The 27364-nt window shown below is 45.0% G+C and overlaps 1 protein-coding gene across 1 annotated transcript; it reads left to right on the forward strand.

The window, feature by feature from the left end:
• The first annotated feature begins 3644 nt into the window (after positions 1-3644).
• On the forward strand, positions 3645-26743 carry LOC104302743 (merlin). Its single transcript, XM_009903282.2, has 18 exons — positions 3645-3862; positions 5279-5396; positions 7166-7291; positions 7666-7788; positions 11672-11755; positions 12530-12598; positions 12834-12916; positions 14312-14387; positions 14791-14928; positions 16657-16731; positions 17483-17596; positions 18029-18151; positions 19496-19713; positions 21394-21496; positions 22194-22321; positions 22891-23041; positions 23913-24122; positions 25660-26743. The coding sequence occupies exons 1-18, from the start codon at positions 3855-3857 to the stop codon at positions 25693-25695; spliced, it is 1983 nt and encodes a 660-aa protein (XP_009901584.2). The 5' UTR covers positions 3645-3854; the 3' UTR covers positions 25696-26743.
• The last annotated feature ends 621 nt before the right edge of the window (positions 26744-27364 follow it).

Below are 27364 nucleotides of genomic sequence, written 5' to 3' on the forward strand. Positions count from 1 at the left end.
TCTGTATGGCTGGAGACACTGATGAAATAGCTTGATCAAATGCTATGGAAGGAATCACTTGGAAGTTCATGATCAGGTCTTACAGAAACCCAAGAGTCACAGGCTTCTCTTACTTCAGTGCCTTGCTGCTTGAATTACAATGGAGAGAAGCTGGGAGGAGTCTTGCTGGCCCAGGCAGGAAATGGTTAAGAGCCTTTCATATCACCTGGGAAAGCAATTCTTTGATTTTTCAGAGGGCGCTAACATGCTGCAGCTCATAGGAAACAAAGGAAAGGGGATCAAGTCTAAAAGTTGTTTTTGGATTTTATCTGCAGTGGTGGAACTTGTGAGGGCTGGATATTGATGGCTGCTGAGAAGTACAGCACTCTGGATTTAAACCCCATGTCACTCTTTATCTTTTAATTCGGGAAACGTTCCGTGAGGTAAGTCTTGATTCCAACCGCTGACTTTGGATAGCTTCGTTTTAGAGTGAGAGATAAGCAAACTCTTTCAAATGCTGACCCATTTTAAAGCAGTGAATTCTTTGCTTAAATTATTCCTTGGGCAGGGCAGGGAGCACCGGCAGAACTGTGAGTCAACAACTGTAAAAAAGCCCACAATGCTTTCCTGTGTTGTCTGCATTCAAATTACTTGTCTTAGCTTCTGAGCTGAAGTATGGAAATGCAGGGAGAAACATGAGTCAGGGGAACTTGTGATAAAGAGTTGCAGTGAATATGTCAGCACTGACAGGAGACTTTCAAATTGTAGTATCTGTGTTAATGTACTTCTGCAGTTGATGGTTCAAGCATCTTCTCTTGGTGGCTCTTAAAAGTACTGCCCAAACCTGGTTTCTTCAAACCGTGCTGCGCTTCAGGGTTTTGTATTTCCAGCTCGTGTAAGGGCTTTGCTGGCAGATGGTGCAGTTGCTGCCCCTGTGCATGTGCTGATCCTTAAGGGCAGGCTGCTTTTGGGGGTACAAGAGAGGAGTCTCACAACTGCCATTAACTGCTAGCCTGCCTGCAGGCGAGGCTGTGGAAATCTCACCTGAAAGAGTGCTGCAGGCTTTGTGTGTGTGTGTGAAAATAGATGCTTTTTTGCTTGAGTGTTGTTGGCCAAAGTGTGATTGGATGGTGATAGCTTACCCAGTTGTCACTGAGAGCAAGTTCCATGTGAAGGGAAACCCTTATATCCTGTGGAGAGCCCTGTGAGCCCTCCAGCCACCTTGGAAGTGCTCAAACGAAAGTAAATTGTGCCCTCGCTCTTGGGAAGACTAATTACAGTTTGCTCATTGAGGTATTGGCTCTGTGTCTCTCTCTGATGTACTGAATTCTGGTGGATTTATTGAGCTTTTGGGAGGGAATGCTGATTTAATTACCTTTCTCTTTGTGCTTTTCAGTTAATGCTGTTAAAAAAGCCATGCCTGGTGTGTGGGCTGTCTCCCCTTCCAGTAGTGTGCAGTGGTGTAACACGACTGACTGCCCATCTAGTGCTGTGGTACAGATAGGCATCAGTCCCTTGCAAGAGTCACCTTGCCAGTTCTTCTTGCTGCTGCCTGCTGTTCCCAGTTTCCCTTGCACCCCCATGTTTTGCTCAGGCACTAGTCTCCCATTGTCAGGAAGGAGGAAGGCTGTAATCCATCCAGAAAGGTATATCTTAGACATAAACAGGATGAAAGGTAGAGTCAGGGCTGTTGAATTTCTGCAGATTCTATTCCTCATCACTGCATTTCTGTTCCTCTCATCAAGCAAAGCTTTTTATCATCTTCCTGTTGGCTTTCTTAAGGTGCAGGAGAAGCTGTGGACATTCACAGCTTCTGAGCTAGCTGTTGCCAGATTCTGGCTGGACAGGAATCTTTTATCACCCCACCCTGTTTTGGATTAATGTGTTACTTCAGAAGGTTATGACATGCTCTGAACTACCACATTTTGCTGCTTCTGGGTCTTGAGCTTAGATCCTTGTGGCAACTGCAGGAATAAATCCCTGGGGCTTTGGGGCAGAAGCTGTTATCTGGCAACAGTGCACGTGTTCAGAGTTAGGTGTTGTTATTTAGCAGGGATCTAGAGAGTTGATGGTTTTGCATGTCAACAAAAGATTGCAAACCCAGAGATGTCTTAGTTGGTGAGATTTCTCTCACTGGGAAAAGTAATTTTTTTCTGAAAGCTTGACTGTTGAGTGCTTTTGCTTCCACCATCACTACCAGACATTCATTTAAGCTGTGCTGTGTGAAAACCTTCTCTATTTCTTTGCCAGCGCTGTTGATTAAAATGGAGTTTACAGTTCTTGGGAAAATTTGATATTAAAAAATATGTGGTGGTGTTTTGGGTTTTTGTTGGGGTGTTGTTTTTTTTTTTTTGTTTCACTGAGTCAGAATGTACTTTTCCATGGAATAAAAATTCTGGGGAGGGTTGGGGGAGAAAAAAAATGCTATTGGAAATGTTGAACAAATTATATTGTCATTTCAACCAGGTTATACAAGAGAAATGAAAGCACTTCAAAGTCAGAGTGAAGGGCTCTGGTGTTTTTGTCATATTTTGAGGAAAATGAGTGCATTCCTCTGCAGTTCAGTTTTATCTGTTCAGCGTTTTCCATATGAAACTCTTTGAGAATGTTCTGCCCTGGCCCTAACTCCAAGTTCCTGTTTAATTCAATTGGCTGCTTCAAATTACATATTAAAAATGAATTATGAAGCTCCCCCCCCCCCCCCTTCCTTTGTCTTCAGACATTGGAAACTAATAGAAGAAAGGGGTTGTTTCCAGTGTTGCATAGCAGTCTGTAGTTCTCCTTCCTCCACTCTGGATCCAGTGGTACCATTAATTACAGTAAAGCTCTGGATTTGAAGGCAACTAGACAGGAAAGCCCTTTGGAATGTAACAGGTTAAAACATAATTTTGCTGTTAGCTGTGTTGCAGCTTGCAGATTAGAGATCAAAAAAGTGCTGGAATAATTGCTCCTCTTTTGGTTGCCTTCACATGTCAATATTACTGTGGTCACATTAAGCCACACTACTGTGGCCATTTTGGGGGTTTTTAAGTATTCCTTTCTCCTTTACCAAAAACATATTTCTATGCTAAAAAGGAGAGGACCTGTGCTCTGCTCACTAGTGTGCACTGGGATGTTGCCTAAGTTAGAGGAAGCACTCTGTGGCAGCATATGGTTTTTACCCCTCTAAAAAGCTATTCCCTGAGGACAAGGGGGTACACTGGGTGTGGTGGGATTTGGGGTCTGGATATGCCAGTCCCTGAAGCTTGTACTGATTCTTGGTAGTGTGAACTGGTCTCTGCTAGGACTGGTGGTGAGCACCAGCAGAAGGACCAGCTTGGGGAGCATGCTTTGAGGATGTGTTGTTTCCTCCAGTCTTGTGGAGGGGACAAGTATTGTCACACTGCTTTGGATAGGAGTTTAGAAAGACAAAAATCCCATCCTGTGCTTTTCCAACACCAAAATATTATATTATTATATGAATATTATTACAAATAATATTCATATTGTTGGTGATATTTTCTCTTACTGTACAACCTATCTGCAGTGTAATTCAGTCCATTATTCCTTGTCCTAACCATTGTGGTCATGAAGAGCAGACATCATAATGCCTCACCACACTGTCTCTGTACTAACCAGCACTTTCTTTTTACCACAGGTTATTTTCTAGCACTTGGATGTCTGCTTTGGATCCTCTCCAGTCAGGCTGTTCTCTTTCCTGAAGTGTTGCTCCAAACCGAACCAGACTTCACAGAAACTTTCCCAGAGCCAACTGGAGGGAGAAGACTCCTCAACTGGTCTCAGTGGTGTCAGAAAGATCAGTTTTCCCCTGAGCTCTTCTTCCCCACTCTGAGTTGTCTCAAGTACTTGTTCTTGACTCTGCTGCTGGTGTCCATATGATTTGGTAACTAACTCATCTCCCCTCAGCTTCCCTACAATTTGAAAAGAAAACCTTCCATTTCTAGTTTACCTCCTGGTTAGCTGCTTGACATTTTTGGATGAGGGGCATGTGCAAAGTGGAAAATAATCAGTATGCTTGCAAGCCAATTTAGAGCTCAGCAGAAGCAAAGAAAGGGGTCAGGATATGTTATAAAATCCTGGAAGGTGAAGACAAATGGAACTTTGCAGTTTAAACTGGAACTTCATTTTGGAATTCCTTAAGGAGAGATTGGAAGTCTGCCACACTGTAATAGTCTTATGTTGCAGGGAACCAAGAATGCCTCAGTCTCTTCTTGACCTATATAGTTCAGAGTCTGAAATGTTAGTTTTCATAAAGCAAAAAGACAACTTTCCAGGCTGATCTCCTGTGCTCAGAAATCAACACAACTGCATGATGCAGATTCACACAGCTTCATTTAGCCCCAGCTTTCAGCATTTGGTTTGCATGATGTCCACAAACCTCTTGTGGCTGTGGAAACAGCACATCTCACACATTTTCCTGATGGCTTGCAGTCAATGGCATTTAGAGCAGAAGCTTTGTGATGGAATTTTCTGTAGGCTTCTGCAAAATTCAATTCTTCTCACAAGGATTCCCCTGGGAAACCTTCTGTTCTAAGTGACTTTCATCATTGAGTTGGGTATGCCCATGAGAAAAATGGTCAATTCAGCTTCATTTCAATGTATGCTTGCATTTGTGTCACTTCAGGGAGTTAAGTTGTAAAGCAACTCAGTAGATTAGTTGCTTAAGCAGCCATAGCTAGGAAAAGGATTGAGGGGGATCTGCTGTCACAAGGTGTGATGTAGCACTCTGCTGTGTCTTACAAGTGGAGCTTCCACTGATTCATTTGATGCTGGGACACAATGCAGAGACCTTTGGGGAAAAGGAATTTAGCTTGGGTATGTAAAAGGGCTGAGGAATCTCTTAGTCCTGTTGGCATTATTCAGGAGTCAGGTTATTACTTGTATGGAGCTGTAAACATACATCCACTGCAGAGTTCTGTTGCAAGAGGCTGCTGCATTGCATGGATGTGGAGGATTGTGTGGAGCACAAAGGCTGAGGTTCCCTGAATGCTCTCAGCTGTAGTGAGAGGCAGGCCTCTGGGTCTTGCAATGGGTTTGAATGAGGTTCTTTGTAGTACTGCAGGAACCTGTGTTTGTCAAGGTCTGAGGAGAGACAGGAATGACATTTTGGAGTAACTTCTTTTAAGGAGCAAACTAAAAGGTCAAACTAATTTATTTTTTCTTATTGTCTTGGATGCAAAAATACCTATTTAAAGGTGACTTCTTTACTCTTCAGGTTTGGACTCATCCTGCTTTGGCATCTAGCCAAGGAAATGCTACTGTATTTCCAGACCTAAATGTAATGCGTGTTTGCTTTCAGGTGTGGCTATCCTCGTAAGCTAAAAAACATGTCCATCCAAGGCCTGAAGAAGAAGCAACCAAAGACTTTTAAAGTCAAAATTATAACAGTGGATGCTGAGATGGAGTTCAGCTGTGAGGTAAGTCCTCAGCAGAATGCCAGAAAGATGGGGATTGAACTTTGTACTAGCAAGACAGACATTGGGAAAAGTTGAGATGATCAGTTCATGGATGGTCTTGGAACTGATTTGTTGTTTTTATGAAGGATGGATTACTTGGTCTCAGGTGCAGTCTTCTGTGAACTCTGACTTAATTCAGAGTTTAAAGCTGTTTCCATGAAATCCATCTGACTGTGACACAACTAAGTGAGCAGTAAGCCTGCTTTCTTCATAGGCATTCCAGCACATGATGCAGAGCTTGTTTGTAAGTATTCCTACTTGTCCACAAAACCTTGTTCTAAGTGACACAACTCTTTAAGACACTGCCAGGTTGGATAAAGAGCTCTGCTCAGAGCTGGCCTGAGATGTTGCTTATAATTCATAAAATGGTGCTTTTGTGCTCAGTTCTGTCTGAGACCTTCTCTTCAAATTTGCCATTTGTAAAAACCTCAGGTTCTTTTTTATTGAACTCCACCAGCTGTTTTGTATCTGGGCAGAAGAGAAAACTGCTCAAATGTAAAAGCTGTCTTGGCTTCTATTAGCTAAGGCTATCTAGTAAATTGGATAGAGGAATCATGACTGCAGAGAAACATGGAAGAAAACAAATACAGCAAGTGATCAATTGCCAAATTAATTGAGCTGCACTGTTGAGGAGAGAGAACTGTGCCTGATTAATTCCTCATCATCCAGCAAAAGCAGATACAGACATTCAGTTATTCTGAGAAGAGGAGTTGCAAAACTGAGGTCCAATGGGACTGGAATTCTGATGAGAGACCTGACTGTCTAGTGGGGCGTTTAGTATTTCATTTACCAGGTCCCTCAGAGACAGAATAGGATCAGCCACAAGCAGAGCACTTCTGTGACTGATCTAGAATACTTGCAGACAGACTTGTGAAAAGGAAGGGTTTGGAAAATTGGATTTGGAGAGCAGAGACCTTGTTTAAAAATCCAGCTTAAGCTATTCCTCCTGCTCTCTCCCCTTTCTCCCCAAATATTGTGCTGCTCCTGGCATGATTTCCTGCTTGCCATCCAAATACTGCCTAAAAGTTAATTATTCTTGTTGTTTAGCCATTGAATTTTTAGTGGCTCATGCAATTAGACAAAATATGGGTTTTAGCTAAATAGAAGAGAGATGTGCAGCCTCTTCAGTGGGGGGGGAAAAAAAAACGGGGGGGGGAGCATTGTGTGTGTGAATTTTAGGACCTTTAATCAAAATTCAGTTTTTATGGAGCTAGGTTATTAAATTATAGTGTAGAAGACAGGCTCCTGTTCATTTAAATCAGAGCAGCAGAAAGGCTTGGCTTGCTGCCACTGAAATAGCTGAGGTATGTGGAAGATGGATTTGCTTTCCTTGTTTGGCATTTCTACCTGGGCCCTGACACTCCCTTGATTTCCCCTGGCCTTCCCTCAGTCTCTCTAATTTACAGAAAAGTATTGAATGGGAGTTTTACAAATAATAATAAAGCCTTGCCATGCCCCAGGAAATCAATAGTACAGTCCCCATTCCCTCTGCTCATAAAGTGCTTGGTGCTGCAGTGAGGTGAGCAGAGCTGCTCTGAGACTTGCTCTGGAGGAGAGGAGGTAGAGCTTTGTAACCATTGCACCTTTGCTTCTAGGTGTGCTTAATTGAAAAGCTAAAGGTAAAATAAGAGTTCACAGGAGGAAGGCAAATGGCAGCCTTGTTTGCTTGACTAAAATGTAGCAAATTCATTCAAGACTTACCTGGGTTTCTTCATTCTCTCTCTTTTTAGATGAAGTGGAAAGGAAAGGACTTGTTTGATCTGGTGTGCCGAGCACTTGGTTTAAGGGAGACTTGGTTCTTTGGCTTGCAGTACACAATAAAAGGAATGTGCACCTGGTTAAAGTTGGACAAAAAGGTAGGGGAAACAAAACTCAAGTGTGGCAGTTTCCTACTTACAGAAAGATCTCCTTTCTTTAGCACAGGAGCTAAAGGAATGTGTTACAAGACAACTCAGGATTTTAGATGATATCATTTTTTTTTTCATGCTGAAGTTCTTTGTCTTGTTTGCTCTGATTGCTTCTGGCACATTTGGCCTAAAGTATTACATACCAGTCACCATGATATGCACTGATTGCTATTAGATTAAAGCTCAGCATTGCCCTTCCTCCTGAGCTATGGAAAAGTTACTTTAAATGGGTTATTGGCTGCTTTCTGATTTTCCTCTGGAATAGTATTTTGACACATTTATGTACTCTTCTCCCTGCTGACTTGTGTTTTATCTGTTAACAGGTTTTAGATCAAGAAATCCCCAAAGAAGATCCCATTAGCTTTCATTTTTTGGCTAAATTTTACCCAGAGAAGGTAGAAGAGGAACTATTACAGGAAATTACCCAGCATTTATTCTTCCTTCAGGTCAGGAACAGTTTTTAATCATGAATTCCTTCTGTGTTTACCCCAGTCTTTTTGTGTTGTCTTTGATCTTACTGGCAGTTGCTAGTCTCTGATTCTGCTGGCTTCAGCTCTATCAGTGTCTCTGTAAAGATCTGATCTTATTTTTATGAAATGCAAACACCTCTCCTGCCTGCTGTGGGTTTGTGTACTGATAAGCTGCATGTTGTCTTCTGCAGGTTTTTGGTCTTTTGATGGCTTCTTACACTGTTTGGGCTAGGAATGGGAATTAAGTTGCTGAGACCTGTAGTTGCATGTCAAATGACTTTGACACCCAGCAGTGTGGGTGCTAATTCCACATCTGGATATTCCAGACTTGTTTTGCTTCTCTAGCACATGTGTTATTAAAAACCAATCCATGCAAGGCTGGCACTGCTTGAAGAACTGTGAGGCTTTTCTAGCTGGTTGGTGCTGAGAAGCATGAAGTGAAGTCATCACATTTGTCAGCTTCAGAAGTCACTTTGAGGACTATGGCATTTGGTCTGCTCTGGCTAAAGCTAAGTTGAATGAAGAGAGCCTCCATCATGCCTTGGCATCATTGTCTTAGACCTGTTGGTGTAAGTTCTTGTGTAACCATTCCCTAATCCAGCTCTTTCAAAAGGAGCAGGGTTAGAAGAGCCCTGTGATTAGGTGCACACTCTGTGGGGGAGTGACTACACAAGCAATTGCAGTGGCTGTTGTGAAGGTGGAGAAGAGGGAAGGAGTGGTGATAAAGCAGTTGGGGACAATAAGCTTTTTCACTCATATCAGCTGCAGAAAGAAACAAGACCTGGAACTGCAGCCTAGCCCTGAAACTGAAACTTGTGAGTTCCTAAAAATAGCCCAGGTGGTTACTGGGAGATCTTGCTGTGCATGACTGTAGAAGGCACAATCACTAGAAAACAGCAACTCCCTGACTTGCCCTTCTTAAATCTTCATGATGGATTGTAGGGGGGGGGAAAGTATGATAGACTTTGATAGCTGGGGTGAAATGCAGGCTTGTTCACCTGGTGAGTTTCAAAAGGAACTGAAGCACCATACACAGCTGTCTTCAAACAGAAGATTCACCACAAGGTATGATCCTTCTAAAGACAAAGTCTGGAGGCTTCATCACTGTCTAATAGCCCCTGGATAAGAAGAGCTTTCCCTTGGAATGGTGTTGGTCTTCTGAAATGTCCAGACTTGCACACACTGACTTCTGCCAGCCAAATTAGCTGGTCTGAGTTGTCTTCTCTACCCAGCTGAACTGGGTGCCTGCTGCTTAGGCACAATAAATCCCCAGCCCTGACAAATCTTCATTACAGATAACAGAACCCAATTCAGCTCTGCCATAAAGGCAGCTCCTGAGGAGCTGCAGGAGTGCAGCACTCTGCTCAAGAGCAGAGTTGTTAGCTGTGTAAGCACAGCTTGGTCTGTACACCATGGTGGCGCTCTCAGATTTCCATGAGATGGAAGCCAGTGAAAGTAATAAAGTTAACCCCCTGCATGCATTGATGCTAGCAGCTTTGCAGAGGCAGCTTTCTTACTGCTTTTCTTTTGTGCCAGAAACTGATAGGGCTCTTAGCTCCATTAAAAAGTAGATAGAGCAAATTCTTGGAGCACAATGCTTCATTATCAAAACAAAGATGCATCAACCAGGAAAAAAAGTCAGGCTGTAGGTGTAGCAGTAGGTATACCAGCATGGAGCTTTGGATGGGAACTTGTTGGTTAGCTCTGCAACTTCCAGCTGAGTAAGAGAATGGTTGGACTTGATCTTGAAAGTCTTTTCCAACCAAAATGATTCTGAGAGTTGCTATGGAGTCCTCTGCAAGCTACAGCCCCTCTGGTGTGTTGCTTTATTCTTGTAGCTTTCAGCAGTATGTGTCTGTGCAGGTAGATTGGGTTGTGGAGTAAGGGCACTCTGCATCTGTAAATAAACACAGTAAAAACCACTTGTTCCCTGGGGAGGATGTGTTAATGAAGTAGTGGGAGAGTGCTGCTGTTTTGAGGGTTAACATGATGACTAGAACTTCATCCAGAACCCTCAACCACTTGGCAGTTTGTTTCTTCAGTTCATTTGGAAAAGGAATGACAGAGGCAGAACTCTTTTTCCTAGTCTCTTAATCCTGATTCCTTCTTCTTTCCCCACTCTTCTTTTCTCCTTGAACCTGCCTTGACTAGCAGAGATGCAATTAGCAAATTCTTCTCATTCCAAAGTAGAAAAACAAGACTGAAACAAATTGGAACTTGTAAAGCTTCCTGACTATAAGAACCTAAGATCACACCTGGATGCTAATAGGTACAACATGTATGGACATCTGGATGCCTAGATTTCAGCTCTGCTGACTCTTCAGCCCTTCACAGAGCCATGTGGTATAACAGCTTTGTGCAAAATGCCTCAATAAATGGAAAGGACTAAAGCTAAATGCTTAAAAATTAGCTGATTTACTCCCTCACAAGGAACTAGAACAATGTCCTTGTGAGAACTGATCAAAGCAAAAAAACCTAGATGCTTATTGGGGGGGGAGGTATTTTAAGTTGTCAATTCTGGAAGTGATTTGCACCATGGAGTAGGAAAAGTGCAGCTTTCCAGTTTGGAAGAAAAGGGTTGGGGTGTTGTTCTTTTCATTCTTTCCATTTTAACAGCCTAGAAAGAATTTTCCCTGGGCTATAACTCAGGTTCATATATTGCACTCCTCAAATTTAAAAGGAAAACTTTTTGTTCTTGGTGGTTCATTCCAGTTCACAATCCCTGCAGTGCCAAGGTGTGTTTGTAAAGATAGTTCAGTGCTATCTCAAGCAGTTTTTCCTTTTGGAGATGTTTGAGGCTGTACCTTGTGCAGCATTCTCTTGTCATATTCAATTACAGTGGTCTAAGAACAACTGAAGTTCTCTTAGTCAGCTTGCCTTTGGGAGATCTTCTTTATTCTCTCACTCTAGAAAGCTTGAGAAGCTGCTGTTGTGGTTTTCACCCTGTCTCTGTCCTTGGTGGTGGTAGTCAACTGGACAGCTCTGAGCAATCTGGTCTAGTTGGACCTGCATTGACTACATGGCCTCCAGAGGTCCTTTTCAACCTAACTTGGCCAAAGCAGGGAGGAGAAAAGAATTGTTGAAAGGAATGAAGTACACACCATGTCTTACAATGCATTCAGGACTCATAGAATGGCTTAAGTTGGAAGGGACCTTAGAGACCTACTCCAACCTCCCCACCATGGGCAGGGACATCTCTCAGCTGGACTTGGCTGCTCAAGGCCTCATCCAACCTGGCCTTGAACACCCCCAGGGAGAAGGTGGTCCACAACCTCCCTGGCAGTCTATTTCAGAGCCTCACCACTCTTGTACTGAAAAACTTCTTCCTAAGATGCAGTCTAAACCTTCCCTCCCTCAGCTTAAGACCATTCCTCCTTGTCCTGTCACTAGACACCCTGATGAAAAGTCTCACTCCAGCTTTCCTGTAGGCTCCTTCTGTTGGATTATCTTTGTGGCCCTCCTCTGGACACAGTCAAACAGTTTTGTGTCTTTCTTATGCTGGGGTCTCACAAGAGCAGAGTAAAGAGGCACAATCACCTCTCTTGCCCTGCTGGCCACACTCCTCTTGACTCCTGATAGGATTGTGTGGGGTCGAGAGAGGCACATTTCAGTGAACTTAAAACTAAGATACTTTAAACTTCCAAACCTTAGGCTTTGGGATTTTAGGGGTTTTTTTTCCATGTAATGTAATGCTAAGTGGAGGCTTCCTGTGTTTCTGAATGCCATTTGATTGTTGCTAACTCATAATGGTGATGTTTGATGCCAAGTTACAGTCTGGGCATGTCTAGTTTCATTTTGAGCCTGACACAACTCCTGACTTTGAGCTTCTTTAACTTGTTCCCTTTTTCTCTTGCTTTAGGTTAAGAAACAAATACTGGATGAGGAAATCTATTGTTCTCCAGAAGCAACAGTTTTACTGGCTTCTTATGCTGTTCAGGCCAAGGTTTGTGCATAGAAATGCTCTTTCTTACTGATTTGCTTTTGTTCTTTTTCAACCACCATATGCACCTGATGGAATGTTAAACACAGCAGTGTTAAAACTCACTGTTAAAGTAGCAGCTTATCCTGGGAGAGTCTAGAAAAAAGAAACCTTAGATGCCCCTACAAGGGTTTTGGTGTTAATATATTGTATTTTTTGCAATACAGGAGACTTTGGACATCTTAGTGTAATTTTTCTCTCAGCTGCAATTATTTCCTGTTGGTTTAAAAGCCATCCATGGACCCAGCAAGTGCTAATAGCAGAGCTCACAGTGGAAGCACTTCAGGTTTTCTAGGATGTCTCAGAACATTATTAACCCCATGCCACCAAGAGCCAGACTCTGAGTGGCAGAAGGTGAATACAAAATCTTAGCAGCTCAGCCCCTGTGCAGTAGGGGGGTGTAGTAAACTACAGGAGTAGGGGAAGCTTCTACTTCTGAGCATAGCTTCTTTATAGAAGAGTATGTAGTCATGGGAGATTCCTTCCTGTCTGCAGTTATGGAGAGCTGCAGGCTAGGACTGAAGGTTGCAGGCCACCTTCATGGCTATATTGGAGCCATGTCTGCAGCACAAAGGCTGGAAGAAACCTCCATGGGCAGTTCAGATTATTCTGTGTTACCCTGTATATAGAGGAGAGCCAACCCAACAATCTGCCTCAAGCAATCACATCAAACTCCCCAAGCAACAAATTCTTCTGCATCTCACCCCAACTGAAGTCTCTTTTCTTTTCTTGGGGCAGTATGGTGACTACGACCCAAGTTTTCATGAGCCAGGCTTTCTAGCACATGATGAACTTTTACCCAAAAGGGTAAGTCTTTGTTCTGTATCAACTCAAAATTTTGCAGTTCACTCTTTACAACACAGATGCTGCTGTGGGGATTAACCAGAGCATTAAAAAACAGGGGTTTGGGGTGTTTTTTTGTGTGTCAGTTCTGAACTTGGCAAAATGACCGAGCTGTGACCTGCATTGCTGCATTCACATTGCTTGGGAGAGGCATCAGGTGTATCTTCAAAAGAAACCAAACTCCTTCCTGTCTCTGTAGGTCCTCAGGCAGTATCAGCTGACAGCAGAGATGTGGGAAGAAAAGATTACTGCTTGGTATGCTGAGCACAGGGGTATTGCCAGGTATTGAAGTCACTTAATTCTTTGGAAATCCCATGCATTTCAGTAACTGGTGATTTGCTGTCTTCAGTGACATTTGGGGGTTGTAGAGTGAGCAAAGAAATACTGGTTTCCAAGATGAGATGCTAATCAGCTAACTTTTATAGCTAAGGATAAAACCACCCACTCAGCTTGGGTAAAAATTGGCTTGTGTAGGGCTCCAAGTGCTTGTAAACTGGACTCTGAAGTGAACAGGGAAGCTGAGGACTCTTGCAGAGCCTCATGACCTAACATATGTAAACCAGGAGTACTGTCTCAATAGAGTCATAGAATGAATAAGGTTGGAAAAGACCTCAAAGATCATCAAGTCTAACCTGTCACCCAAGACCTCATGACTACTAGACCATGGCACCAAGTGCCACAACCAATCCCCTCTTGAACACCTCCAGGGATGGTGACTCCACCACCTCCCTGGGCAGCACATTCTAGTGCCTAAAAACTCTCTCTGTGAAGAACTTTCTCCTCACCTCAAGTCTAAACCTCCCCTGGTGCTGCTTGAGACTGTGTCCTCTTCTTCTGGTGCTGGCTGCCTGGGAGAAGAGACCAACCCCCTCCTGGCTACAACTACCCTTCAGGTCCATGCATGCCAGCAAAGAGCCAGCAAAGCTTGAACTGTGTTGAAATTGCAGTTAGTCCTGAGAGTTTAACCTCTTCATTTAAGGCTGTTAGCTACCTGGAGTTGCTAGAGACAGAAAGACACAGCATCATAGTTGCAGGGCTGAGTTTTGGTGCTAGTCCATGTGGACATTCAGTTACTTCAAGCCAACCAGCATGCCTGGAAATTCAGTTGAAGAATGAGCTGATGACAGCCAGAGGCAGTCTTTTCAATATTTTGGTTCCATTTCTTTTTGGCTGTTTTAGATGTTTCTTAGCACTACTTTTTTTTACTGACTATTTTCCTCAAGACTTAAGTAATGCCTTACCTTGAGGACAGAAGAATGGTGGGTGGAGAGATTCTTACCCTTTGTCCTCTGCTCAAAGCTCTGTTTAGATTTTTTTTTTCAGGACTCCTTTCCCAGTGAATTCTGTTTCATGCAGGAAACATCCTTGTGTCATGGAAAACAATGGTAGGGTAGGTCTCCAAGACATAATAATGATGGTGTGGCAAAACTCACACAGGGATGAGACTGGACTTGCATTTTAATAAAGGTTACTCTATACCTGATTCAAAACAGGTAGAGCTTTCCTGTCTTTATCCTCCAGAGATGATGGTTTTATTACCCCTTTCTCTACTGTTGAGAGCAAGATGGCAAAATGACAGGAGGTATGAAGGACCAGGCTGCCTGTTCTTTTCTAAGTCAGCTGGGCCAGAAGGGTTGGAACAGAATCACCAAGTCTAATCATGGCTTCATTCTCTAGGGATGAAGCTGAGATGAACTACCTGAAAATTGCCCAAGACTTGGAAATGTATGGTGTCAATTATTTCCCAATTGCTGTAAGTGCTTTATTGTAGCAGTTCTCAATTGCTGTAGGTGATGGTGCTGTCCTGCTGAAATCCTCCAAAGAGTTTGGAACTGGGACCTCTGACTTCTGCTCTTCTCTGCTGGTGGGCTATGTACTGCTTGTCCTGACTTGGTTTACTTGCCTGCTCAAAAACAGTGGAGTGGTTTATAATCTGACCAAAGGCCCTCAGCAGCTCTGGGTGTGTAACAAGGACAAACAGACCAAAAGTTTGAGCTGGGTTTGTTGGCCAGCAGTGACACCCCTCATGGCATTTTGTGGAAACATCCATTTCTTGTAAAATACAGATAAACACCAATGTGGTGTTCTTGTCTGTGGTTATTTAATGTCATCATAAACTGCATTTACTGATATCTCTTGGCTTTGTTTTTTTTAAGCAAAATAAAAACCACACAGATCTCCTGCTTGGAGTTGATGCCAAAGGTATCCACCTCTACAGCATTAATAACAGGTTCTCTCCAAATAAGTCCTTTGAGTGGAGTGCTATCAGAAACATTTCCTATACTGAGAAAGAGGTATGATGGCTTTGATATATTATTCTTTTTATACAGGGATGGGTGTGGACTGGGATTCTTGGACCAGGCTGAAAGCTGTCTCTGTTTAAATAATTTGGGGGAGAAGGGGAAAGTCCTAGGGAGCTTTGTTACAAAAATAAAACTAACAGACCTGCCTTTCTGATGTGCTGCTTAACCTTGGTTCCCTGAGGAGCCAGAGCTTGCTCTGAGCTCTCCAAACTCATGGACCCCCCCTGTTCAGGTTCCTTCCCTGCTGCTTGTCCTTCACAAAATAAGTGTGTTGATCTCTGGAAAACACAGTGACTGACTGACTTCTTCAGTTATCTCAGCAGGATTGAGATGCTCTGCAAAGAGTTAGTGGCCTTTTCACGTGTAGAAACTGTCCTTGTAGGCGAGGTTTGAAGCACAGGGGCAAGAGGAGGAGTGAGGGAGATGTACATTGCTTTTCTGCCTGAATGCTGCCAGTTTCTCAGTGCATGACTTCAGTCTGCAGCTCAGCCCTACCACTGCAATTTCCCTCTGCTTTCAGAGCCCATTTTTAAGCTGTAAAAGGTACAGTGGAAAGTGGATGGAATTTAGTCTCATCACAAGTCATGTGGCTCCATGGAAGGCTATAATCACCAATAAACCCAGGATAAAAACCTACATTGGCACTGCACTACCTGGCCTTTGTCAGCTAAAGGACAGCACAACCTCTTCCATTTTCTGTGGGCCTTTTGGAAAACCTTAAGGAGGAGATTTGCTCTCTGGTGTTAATGTGCAGACATCAAATCAGGCAGGGCAGCCTGCCTCCAAAAAGTTTTTAGTGCTTACATGAGATGAAGTTCCCCCCCTCACTGGTCTGTGAATAAACTGCTTTAACTCCCTGTGGTTGGGAAATTGGGCAGCCCTCACTCAATGCTGTAACACATGCACAGCCCTGCTCCTCACAAGGCAACACATTCAACCAGTTATTACCTAGGGGGTGAGAGGAGCTGTAGGACATCATGATCTTGGTGACTCAGATGGCCTGAAATTATACATTGCATTGCAAATGAATTACAGAAGTGAAGTGGTAGGGAGCCTGTGAGTCACAGCAAAGAGGATCTTAAAGAAGGGAGCCAGATTTTATGCAGCCAAACCAGGCATGACACGTGAAGTGAAACAGTGTGCACTGACCTGGCAGCATGAGAACTCTTCAGGTCCTCTGCAAACAGCTTGGGAGACAGGACTGAGCCTGTGAGAAAGCAGGAGCTCCAGGACTGTTAGCTGATGGTCAGAAGAACAAGTTCTCCAGGCCCTTGATAGATTTTTTTTGTTTGCACCTGCAGTGCTTGGTATTCAGAGAGGTGTTGGCTGTCTCCCTGCCTTCAAGAATGACTGCTTCTGGGGATTAATAATGAATTCTGTTTTCCTGATAACCAGTGCTTGTCCCAGTGTTCCTGGTATGCTTTGCAATGCACAGCTGGTATTATGAAAACCACCATCCAAGCTGGCCCTGTGATGTGTCTGTCTGTGGGAGGCTTTATTCTTCCAACATAGCCTGCTATGGGAGCAGATGAGGAACCTGTGTCACAGCAGCCTTGGCTCTGATTCTTTTGAGCATCACTCTCCCCACATTTGTGGCATAAATCACTGCTTCCCTGGAGAGAAGTGGTGAAGGGCTAAATTTTGCATTAGTATTAATAGTTTCAGCTTTTTTCTCCTCCTTCTCACTGCTGCTTTTCTGGTTTTCTTTTGCCTTTCTAGTTAATTATCAAACCTCTTGACAAAAAAGCAGAAGTCTTCAAGTTTTTTCCCTCTCAGCTCAAAGTGAACAAATTGGTAAGTGTCCTACTTTTCTTCCTTAAAACTGACCCTGGTAATGCTGACTGATGATGAGAACTCCTGCTTGGAAAACCTCTGGAGAAGCCAGGGAGTGCTGAGTTTGTGTTTTCCTGAGGACTGTTCTGCCTGGGAAGTCACAGTGTGTATGTTTGTCCTCTCTGGGAAGGGGAGATGAGGAGTGGAAAGTGAGATGTGAAAGAGGGCCCAAATCACAAAGAGAAATCCAGTTGCTGGAAGGGGTGGATGTAGAAATGGAGAGGTGCAAAGCCACTGCAGCATCTGCCTGGCTGACTGCTGTGGGTTCTTAATCAGCTACTGCCTCTTCTTGGAGAAGCAATAAGGGAAGGAAGTAATAACTAGCTACTTATGTCCTCACTGTGTGCTTCTTAATACAACCACAGGGGCTAGGTCACTTCTCAGTGAGCTTGTGAAGGAGCTGTCACAGGTGTCCATTCCCTCAGCTCCATCTTGAGTACTCCCTGCCCAGATCCATTCAGGAAAATGGAACCAGAGGGGGGTGAAGGACAGAAGGGACCCCTCATCCTGCTAGGAACTTTTCTAATCTGTTATGTACCTGGGTATGAGCCTGCCCTGGGCGCTGATTTTCTTGAAGGGAAGCAACTACCAGCACCTGTGCTGAAGTCAGAATTGTCAGCTTCTGTCTTATGAAGCCAGTGTGGGGCTCTTTGTCCCTCTCTCTGGGGCACACATAGATCCAAATCACATTCTCTTTGCTTTTGCTGTCCAGATTTTCCACCTGTGCGTTGGCAACCACGACCTATTTATGAGGAGAAGAAAAGTGGACTCGGTAGAGATCCAGCAAATGAAAGCACAAGCCAGGGAGGAAAAAGCTAGGAAAAAGGTAAATGTTTCTGCTCCTCTGTTGTTGAAAACACAGAGTATTATTCCAGCTGGTGCCCTCTCTGTCCATGCATTGCATCAATATCTGTGTGGGAGGTGGGAAAGTGCAGCAGGATTGAATGTGGGAGCAGCTCTAGCGTTTGCAGCATCTGAGAATGCAAGTGTTGTCTGTGAAACTGGATAGGTGAGCCAAAGATTTGAAGTGCATAAATTGATCCAAGTCCTCTCCCAGCAGTCTGAAATAATCAATGTTATCTGTGTAGAGGACTTCAGTGCTGCAAAGAGGAGGCAGCATCAGCCTTGTTCTGGTGAATACCAGCCCACCAGCTAGGGAGCAGTCTGTGTTCATTAGATTCATTTGCTGGGCTCTCTCAGGCCCAGATAAGCTTCTGATGCAAACACACAAACGTGGTACTGCTCCTTCTGTTTCCAGATGGAGAATCAAAGGCTGGCCAGGGAGAAGCAGCTCCGAGAAGAAGCGGAGCGAGCCAAAGAGGAGCTGGAAAGGCGTCTCTTCCAGCTGGAAGATGAAGCCAGGCAGGCCAATGAGGCCCTGGTGAGTAGCACATTACTCTGAATATTCCTGTGCTTGACAGGTTTCTTGGTTTGGAAGCATTTTTAATTTTTTTTTCTTGTGGCTCCTGTAAGCCCCCAGGAATTCTGGCTGTAAGCCCCCAGGAATTCTGGCTCAGACGAGGCTGGAGAATTTCTGACCGATGGTGGAGAGGGCATGGGAAGTAGCTGGGAAAATTCTGATCTGCCATAGTCTGTTTGCTGTGAGCCATTTGCTGCCTGTGTTTGGGTCACTGTGCTTTCTCCAGGCAAAGAGGGAAGAAAGGAAGCAGCTTGGAGCTGGAATTGGGAGAAAGGGGCATGGTGCGCTGGCAGCTGAAGAGGCCAACTTCAATTTTTGGTTGAGGTCTTTGTCCAGCTGTAAGCAAATGTACCTCCTTGATTTGTGGAAAGAGGCAGGAGGCAAGCTAGGCAGCTCTGGAGCAGAGGAGAAGGCCCAGACCCTACAGTTATGTTTACTACACTTCTTATTTTAAGGAGTAATGTTTTCATCACTTTGCTTTGGGGAAAGTATGTCCTCTTCCTGACTGTCTGTAGAGGGGAGTTTGTAGATGCTTGGTCGTGGTTTAATGAGTGGACAGATTGCTCCATTGCTCCAAAGGGGGGAAAAGAATAACACATAAAGGGCTGGATAGTATTAGAAAGCTTAAATGGGAAGGCTATTTACAAGCTACATACTGCAGTTCTGTAGTGGTGAGTATAGGTGTTCAAGAGGGGATTGGACGTGGCACTTGGTGCCATGAGGTCTTGGGTGACAGGTTGGACTTGATGATCTTTGAGGTCTTTTCCAACCTTATTGAGTCTATGATAGCAAGGCATATAAACCACACAAAAATCCATTGTCTGGGCCTAACACAGCAGCTCATTAGGCCAAAGCTTCACAGAAAACTCCCTTTACACCAGGCCAGCCAACCCAGGCTTTCGTGCACCCCTCCCTACCAAGGCTCTCTCCCTCCATACCACACAAGTTTGTGATGCAGCACAAATTCAGGTAGGCAACTCCAGGCCTCAGTTAAGTCACTCTGGGCTGAACTAGCAGCGTTGCCAAGGCTGGCACCAGGCCTCACTGCTCTGCAGGGAGATAAGAGCCTGGGCATCCTTCCTGGGAGGAGAAAGAGGGAAAAGGGGAAGAAACTTAGTTTGCAGGCAAGTTTATAGGGATGCAGGATGTATGGGTATGAAATACAAAGATTACAGTTTCTGGTACAGCTCCTGGTCACTCTGTCCTCTCTGGAGCTCTGCACTTTGTGGCTCTCAAGGGCACCAAGCCTGAAGCAGCCACAATGCCAGGCAGGGTAAGTAACTAAGCAGAACTGTTTCATCTTAGATCCGATCTCAGGAAGCGGCAGAGCTGCTGGCTGAGAAAGCTCAGATTGCAGAAGAGGAGGCAAAATTGCTGGCCCAGAACGCTGCAGAGGCTGAACAAGAGCGCCAGAGGCTGGAGATCACAGCTCTGAAAACCAAGGAGGAGAAGCGCCTGATGGAGCAGAAGATGCGGGAGGCAGAGCTGATAGCAGTGAAGCTGGTGAAGGAATCGGACCGGAGGTTAAACTGGCTCCTCCTGGGGTTGTGTGGTCTCTGCTGGGTGGAGAGAGTGCTGCTTTTCTCAGAGCTAAGCCTGGGAGGGAGGGCTTGATCCCAGAGCAACACTTCAGAGTGACTAAGCCTTCTTGCATCATTTGTTCCACCTGGTACCAGTGGTTGGGATGCAGGTCAAGAAGTTTGCAGAGGATGAGATGCAAGGATTTAGGGATAGGTAGCAGGAAGGTCCAGAATGCAGAAGCACTTTCTATTTAACATTATCAGAAGAGCACTGGCTACCCAGCTACCTAAACTTACCAGTCTCTATACCCTGTAGGTTATGAGGCTATTTTCATTCCTTAGTACCAGGTGATGGTCTCTTGTATCCCTTCCAGATCTTTACCAGGTGAACTCCCATGGAATACAAAGCACTCTCTAAGCATTTGCATGTTCCATAACACTGTGCTGCTTGAAGGTGCCAGAGCAGCCCACTGTTGACAGAGGATGTTTAACCTTGCTGTTAAGGGCCTTCTGCTTGTTTTAAGAGACTGCCAAAAAGCTTGCCAAAATAAAGAACAGATAGGTTGCACCTCTCCCCACCTCGGGGAGGCTCTCTGACAGCCTGGAGAATCTGTATCAGCAGGTCACAACTGAGCCCATGGAAATTATGAGTTAGGAAAAACATGTTAGGCAGTTTGTGCAGGGGTGTCTTTTGACAGCGTGTGTCACGCTGTGTCCAGTTAGATCTCCGTGTGACCATCCTGCCACAAGTGTCTTTGGGTAGAGAAATCCCTCACAGTACAGGATCTTGCTGTCTGGAAGCTAGGGATGTGCTGTCCTGGTCCAATGGTGGTGATTTGGCAGAAGTTAAACCCCCCTTGGGTTCCAGCTGGTGCTGGGTGCAGCTGGGGATTGGCCATGGCACTTGGTGTCATGGTTTAGTCATGGGGTCTGTGGTGACAGGTTGGACTTGATGATCTTTGAGGTCTCTTCCAACCTTGGTGATTCTGTGAGTTTAACTCCTGATTGATGCCCAGCTGGACCCTCAATGTGGCTAACTTTACATTCTCGGGAACAGAATTAAGACTCAAACGGAGACAAGTCCCTAAAAGGATCTATTTGACAGATTGCAAACAAATAGCGCCGTGGTCAGGCGGTGGTGACACAAAGAGGGGGCGGGAGTGGGGCCAGGCGGGACGGCAGCTCCGTCCCTGGCAGGACGCGCAGGCAGGTGCAGGCAAGCAGTAACCGCCCCTTCTCCCGGCAGTTCGCTAGGCAGCTGCTTAAGCAGCTTCCCAAACAGCCCCCCCGGGTAGTCCCCCAAAGCAGACCTGTAAGCAGTCTTTCGTAGTCTCACACCTTGCCACCGCGCAGTTGCCACCCGCCCTGCTTGGTCAGCAGGGCTGGTGCCTAAAGCCATCTCCAGGGCTTCAAAACCTGCTTCTGTCTCCCGTTGTTTCTGCTGCCTTCGCTGCCAGGGAGTCCCCAGGGTCCTAAGTCCCACCAGGGAGTCTCCCGAGTTCAAAGCCCCTTGTTTGTCCCCGAGGGGCCAAGTGCCACGCTCCCTTTATACCAAACCATTATCCCAGCAATGTTGAGCCATCTATGTATTTCTGGTCCCTTACACGTGCACAGCTCTGAAATTCATGAGTTGCTTTATAGTGGAAATCGTCAACCATTCACCTCAGAATGTTTGTCTTACAGAGCCAAGGAAGCTGAGCATCTGAAACAAGATCTGCACGAAGCCAGAGAGGCTGAAAGGAAAGCAAAGCAGAAACTCTTAGACATAACCAGGCTTAATTATCCTGTAAGTTTCTGCTCTGCTGGGCACCACTTCAGGCAGTCTGATGGTGATAGCATTTTCATAGCCTCCATCAAGCTGGCTGGTGACATGTCTGCACCCAGCTGGGAGTCAAAACACCTATAAACCAATTAAAGACAGTCTAGTGAGGGTGGCAGTTGTATTTGGTCAGGGCAGTGACTTGGGATGATAAGAGAAACAAGCCAAAAGTTGAAAGCAGGACTGGTGTTGGGACCTGGGGATCAGAGATTGCCTTGCCTGCTGCATTCATGACTTTGTACCATCTCAGGCAGTACTTTGTGGAGGTGGTTGTAGTGAGCCATCTGTGTTGTCCTGTCATAGGAATTGTCCATGAGTGTCTTTAGGCAAAGCAGATGAAGCTATCTCCAGCAAGAAGGCAGTGCTAGGGCTATGTGCCTCAACTGCTGCTTCTGCTCTAGACTTGCTGAGAATGGATTTCCATTCTCTGCTGCAAGAGAGGAACATTGCAGCCAGGAGACTTCTCTGCCATTGGATCTGTGAGTTGTGGAGTTCAGTCACCTGGAGTCCCTCGGGGGGAAGGGCTACAGGAGCATCTGTGTGTCTCTGAGTTCATCAGTAACTTATGAAATGGCTCAGCATGGCATTCTTGCAGAAGCTGGGGAGATAAGCCTGAAATCAAACAATCAGCTCTTGCTGACAGTGCCTTTGTTGCCTCTTTCAGCACATGGTCAAGTACCCACAGTACTCACCAACTGACAGCAGAGATGCCAACTTTGACAAAGGATCCATAAAGCTGGATTTGAAAGACATTGACCTCAAGAGACTGTCCTTTGAGATAGAGAGAGAGAGGTATCAGTATGCTTCTGGTGTCAATAAAAGAGAATGTTACTCATGGAAAGCACAGAAAGGGAAAAAAGTGACCTCTGGGCATCACAGTTGATCCTCAGCAGCTCAGGATGGCCTCCTGCTGACTGGAGGCCTTTTACTGAGCTGGAATGGATTATGTCCGTGTAAGGAGGGTTATTTACACAGAGGAAGAGTGTTCCGGTGGCACCAAGTTTACACGTAGGAAGAGCGTTTGTATTGCAGAGCGCTCTGTGTGGGCAGAGAGCACGTTAGAGGACAGGAGGTTCCCTCCAGTGTCGAAATGTGGTACTGCTTTCAGCTCGTACGTCGAGAGGCTTTTTCTTCTGGCCTGGAAGGAAATGCATGGTAAAAAGCTTCTAAGGTTGTGAATGGTGAAGGGTGGAAGTGAATCTCTTTCTCTCGGGGGTCAGGGGAGTCAGGCCGAGGGGGTTTTGGTAGCTAAAATAGAATCTGGCAGGCAAAATGCTGAGCTTGCTTTCCCCTCCATTCACACACACTTGTTGAGCTATGTGAGGCCAGTATGCTTTTTGTCTCCACTGTGTGGCCTGCAGGCTGGACTACTTGGAAAAGAGCAGGAAATTTGAAGATCGACTGAAGGAGCTGAAGTCTGAGATTTATGCTTTGAAGCTAGAAGAAAAACAGTCTGGGCTTTACTCTCACTGGAATGAAGTGCTGGGATCTTTGGGTCGCTCCTCAGGGAATGTATGTACCCCAAATACCTGCCACTCCTCACAGTGAACCACAAAAGAGCAGTGTGGGTCTGCCAGAGGCAGTTGCTGTATTGCAATTCAAGCCTTTGCTGCCCTTGATAGGAAAACAGAAGAAGTGTGAACACAGATATTTTTTTTCACCTGGGTTGGTTTGGGGTTGGGGTTTTTTATGTTAATTCTCCTTATCTAAGAAGTTTTGTCCTGGGTGGAACACCAGCAAAAAAAAAATGTCTTATTTTACAGCCTATGAAATCACAGTGAGGGTTTAAGGTCTTGAATAGTGGAACACTGCAACAGGTTGCCCAGGGAGGTGGTTGAGGCCTCATCCCTGGAGATATTCAAGGTGAGGCTCAACAGGGCTCTGGGCAACCTGATCTAGTTGAGGATGCTCTTGCTGACTGCATGGGGGTTGGACTGGATGACCTTTGAAGGTCCCTTCCAACTCAGACCATGCTATGATTTTATGAAACTGTTGCAACTTGACCCACTTCAGTGTGGTTCCACATCATTTGCATCATGTTTTCATTCATGTGATTGCTGGAAGTCATAAAAAATCTTGGTGGAGGGTTGTTTTAAAGCCAGTAAGGGTCTAAACACAGACCTTTGTTGTTAATTTCAGGTGGTTTTCATAAACACTGCAGTCTCTTTCTACACCACTGCAAGACTAGGGCTGGCTTTCTCTTTCCATGTTCTTGTAGCAAAAGTGGCTCCTAGTCAGTGGTTTTAGAGAGAATGGAGGCTGCAAAAAACAGGAGGGAAGATGGCCTTTATTTTCTAAGCATGCATCTGATGCTCTTTTTTGCCTCAATGAGTGTTGCTACAGAGGGGGCATTCAATTTCCATGTGGTCTTTTTCTTCTGAAGACTCCTTCGTGGATGAAACCCTTTGAAACTGGAGAGTCATTGGATATAAATCTTCAAAGACCTTTCCCTGCTTCCTCCTTAAGCACTGCAAGCAGCTGGCCTTGTACCAACAGAATCCAGCACACCGTGCCAGTGGATAAGTCATCTTTTCAAGGAAATCCTCTGCTTGCCAACAGTGTGGGCACAGGAGCCAGAAAACAGATTATAAAGGTAATCAGATTTGTAAGTAAATTCCCAAATGTTGACTAAAAGCTGAGAGTTCAGACAGTGCCTGGCTCTGGGGACCTGTTTTGTCCAGCTCTGTCACAGCCTCTCAGATGAGTCACTGCTGTTGCATGAGTTTGGAGACCCTGCACTGGGGCATTGTTTGGGATTGTTTACAACTCGAGGCCACCTGTTTTTTCTCACTTATGATCTAAGCTGGAAAGCAAAGCTGGAAGCCTTGGTAAACAAAGCAGGATGGAGGATCTGTGCCACATTTTATTTCTATCAGCCAGGCTTGAAAATGAGAAGGGGCTCCCAGGTACAGAGAGCTTAAACCATGGTTTGCCTGGTTTCTGGTTTTAAGGTTAAAAATGCCTTTTTCATCTTAATAATATACAATTAAGATAAATGCCAGTTATCTTAATAAGGAAATGCCTCCACTTCCAACAGTTCAGTTCTCTTCCAGTATGTTCCCTGTTTAAGAGTCCTGAGGAGTGAATTAGCTGGTTCTTAGGGAAAAAACAACCTGCTTTTAAATTCCCTAGGCTGGAGAACCTTGTGTGCACTCAAGAAGAACAGGGGGAAGGAAATCAGCTCTCTCTAGGCAGTGCTAATTGTGCAAGGAATTGGGAATAAAGAAAGCTCCACTGCTGGCTTGTGTGGACAAACTGAGGTTGTTAGGATCAGTTTGAGGCTCCTGGATGTAATGTCCAAGATCTGAATCTTTGGGGTTGTGTGCTTGGAACTAGGAGGAACACAACTGAGTATAGCAGCAGATGAGGAATCAGCTCTATCTAGTGCAAGTCACAGAATCACAGAACATTAGGGATTGGAACCTCAAAAGATCATCCAGTCAAACCCCCCTGCTAGAGTAGGATCACCTAGAGCAGGTCACACAATCATAGAATTGTTTTAGTTGGAAAAGACCTCCAAGATCATGTGCAACTGTCAACCTAAGACCACCATGGCTATTAAACCATGTCCTGAAGTGCCATGCCCAGGTATTTCTTGAATACCTCCAGGGACAGAGAATCACAGATTCACAGAATGCTTTAGGTTAGAAAGGACCTTAAAGATCATGTAGTTCAAACCCCCACTGCCATGGGCAGAGACACTTTCTGCTAGACCAGGTTGCTCAAGGCATCTAACCTGGCCTTAAACACCTTCAGGGAGGGGGCATCTGCAGCCTCCCTGGGCAAACTGTTCCAGGGTTTCACCACCCTCTCTGGAAAGATTTTCTTCCTAATATCCTCCACTGCCTCCTTGGGCAGCCTATTCCAATGCCTGACATAGAATCATAGAATTGTTTTGGCTGGAAAAGACCTCTAGGATCAAAGTCATAGAAGCAACTTTTAAGATGAACCTAATCCAAGAGGCAGGGGTGAAGCAAATATTCTTGTTTTAAGAAGGAAGACAAAACCATTGCAGAGCATCTTGCAAAAGGCTGCAGAGTCAGGGCTAAAGAACTGGAGCAAAGGGAGTTACTGTGCTTTAAGTAGGAGTTCAGGGTGAAACTCACTTCTCTTATTTGGTTTCCCTGTAGGTTCAGCAGCATGACTCAGATGTGATCTACATTTGAAGCCTCTCATTTCTTTACCTGCTGGCCATCTTTTTGGCTGTTGCAACAGGGACCTATCCAAGGACTCTTGTGCAGCTCTGTCTGCTGACAAGGCATCAGCAGCACAAGAGATGTGGCACTGCGGTTCGAGTGGTGCTGTCCAGCTTCTGAGCAGGTAACACAAACTGGGAGCACTGAAACTGCCAGTGCAAAACCAGCTGGTGTCTTTGGGTACAGTGCTAAAGGTACAAACCCAGGGGAGTATTGTTTACTACTTAAGCACTTTGGAAGAAACACTTTGTACTTTGCTAACCCTTCCTCCCCCAGGTGTTTTTACACACTGCCCTGTTGCTGTGGTACTGTACTTCTGTGGAGGGGATGTGAGGCAGCAAGTGTCCAGGAGATGCTTGGGAGGAGCAAAAGAAATGTACACAGCTTGATATTTACCTACACAAGAGACTAAATATGGTTTTGCTATGGTCCAGGGGACATGACTCCCACAGAGCTGCTCAACATTGTAGTGTTTGCCTGCTAAATATTTTCCTTCTCCTCTCCAAACACTTCTTGCTTTGCTCAACTGATTTGCATTTCTCTGAGAAATCTCAGCTTTTAATTCCAGCTGCACCAGTGGACATCTTCAAATACCTTTCATTCCTGAGGGAATCCTTTGGAATGCAAAGCTTCTGTCTGTGCCCTCTTTACACTTTCTCCCTAGACCAAGCACTTGCTGTTTCTCACCCTGCTCCAGCAAACTTTGCATACATTAACTTGGTTGCAGTTCTGTGTAACACAGCTCCCACGGTAGACAAAGACAAAAGATGCAGTTGGTGTCTGCTAAAGTTGGACTGGTTGCTGATGGAGAGGTGCATGCAGCAAAATGTTTGCCTCCTTAGTACAACCTACTTCCATTTTCTGTCTGTTTTGCCATGAATCTTCAGCTCCAGGACTTCTGGGGAAGCAGACAATATGCAGCTGTAGCTAAAGTAGTAGCACAGCTGAGCCTGTGACATGTCATGTAAAAATGGCTGTTTATGTTGTTAAGTATCTTGTTCTAAAAGCTAAGATGAAACAAAATGCATTCAATAAAAAGCTTCCATTTCCACTTGCTGGTGACAACTTGGAACTGAATGTTGTGCCAATATGACAGCACTTACACAAGACAAGTTTTAAGATCAAATAAATCTGCTCTGCAGACATCTGCAACAAGAGTGAATGCAGGGGGGGATAGCATCTGTAGCCAGCTCTGGCCTCAGACTTGTGCTGCTCATGACAGTTCCATGAGGAGATGCAGGTGGCAGTGATCTGCAATGCTGGCTGTGGTCTGCTCTCAGCCTTCAGAGGAGCTGCTGCCTCTGGTTGGCATGGGGCTGGGGTCTGTGTGTGTGAACTCTCCTCACAGCTCTGTCCCATAGGAGATGTTTGCAGACTATGGGCTATTAAATACACAGAGTTTTGATCTGTCTGGGAAGAGCCTTGTGAGATGGAGAAGCTGTCAGAGGTGTCAGTCTGAAGAGGCAGATGCTGTGAAGGTCCCGAGATTGGGTAGGTGACATTGGCCACAACATGGACAATGGTGAGATGCAGGAAATAGTTGTAAAGGAAAAGAGTACAAAACACCCCTGAACATGGCATTCCCAGAGTTGGGAGCAGGGAAGAGTGCTGGGATTTCCCTAGTTCTTCTTGTTTCTTC

The sequence above is a fragment of the Dryobates pubescens genome, chromosome 13 (assembly GCF_014839835.1).
Source record: "Dryobates pubescens isolate bDryPub1 chromosome 13, bDryPub1.pri, whole genome shotgun sequence".
NCBI lineage: Eukaryota > Metazoa > Chordata > Aves > Piciformes > Picidae > Dryobates > Dryobates pubescens.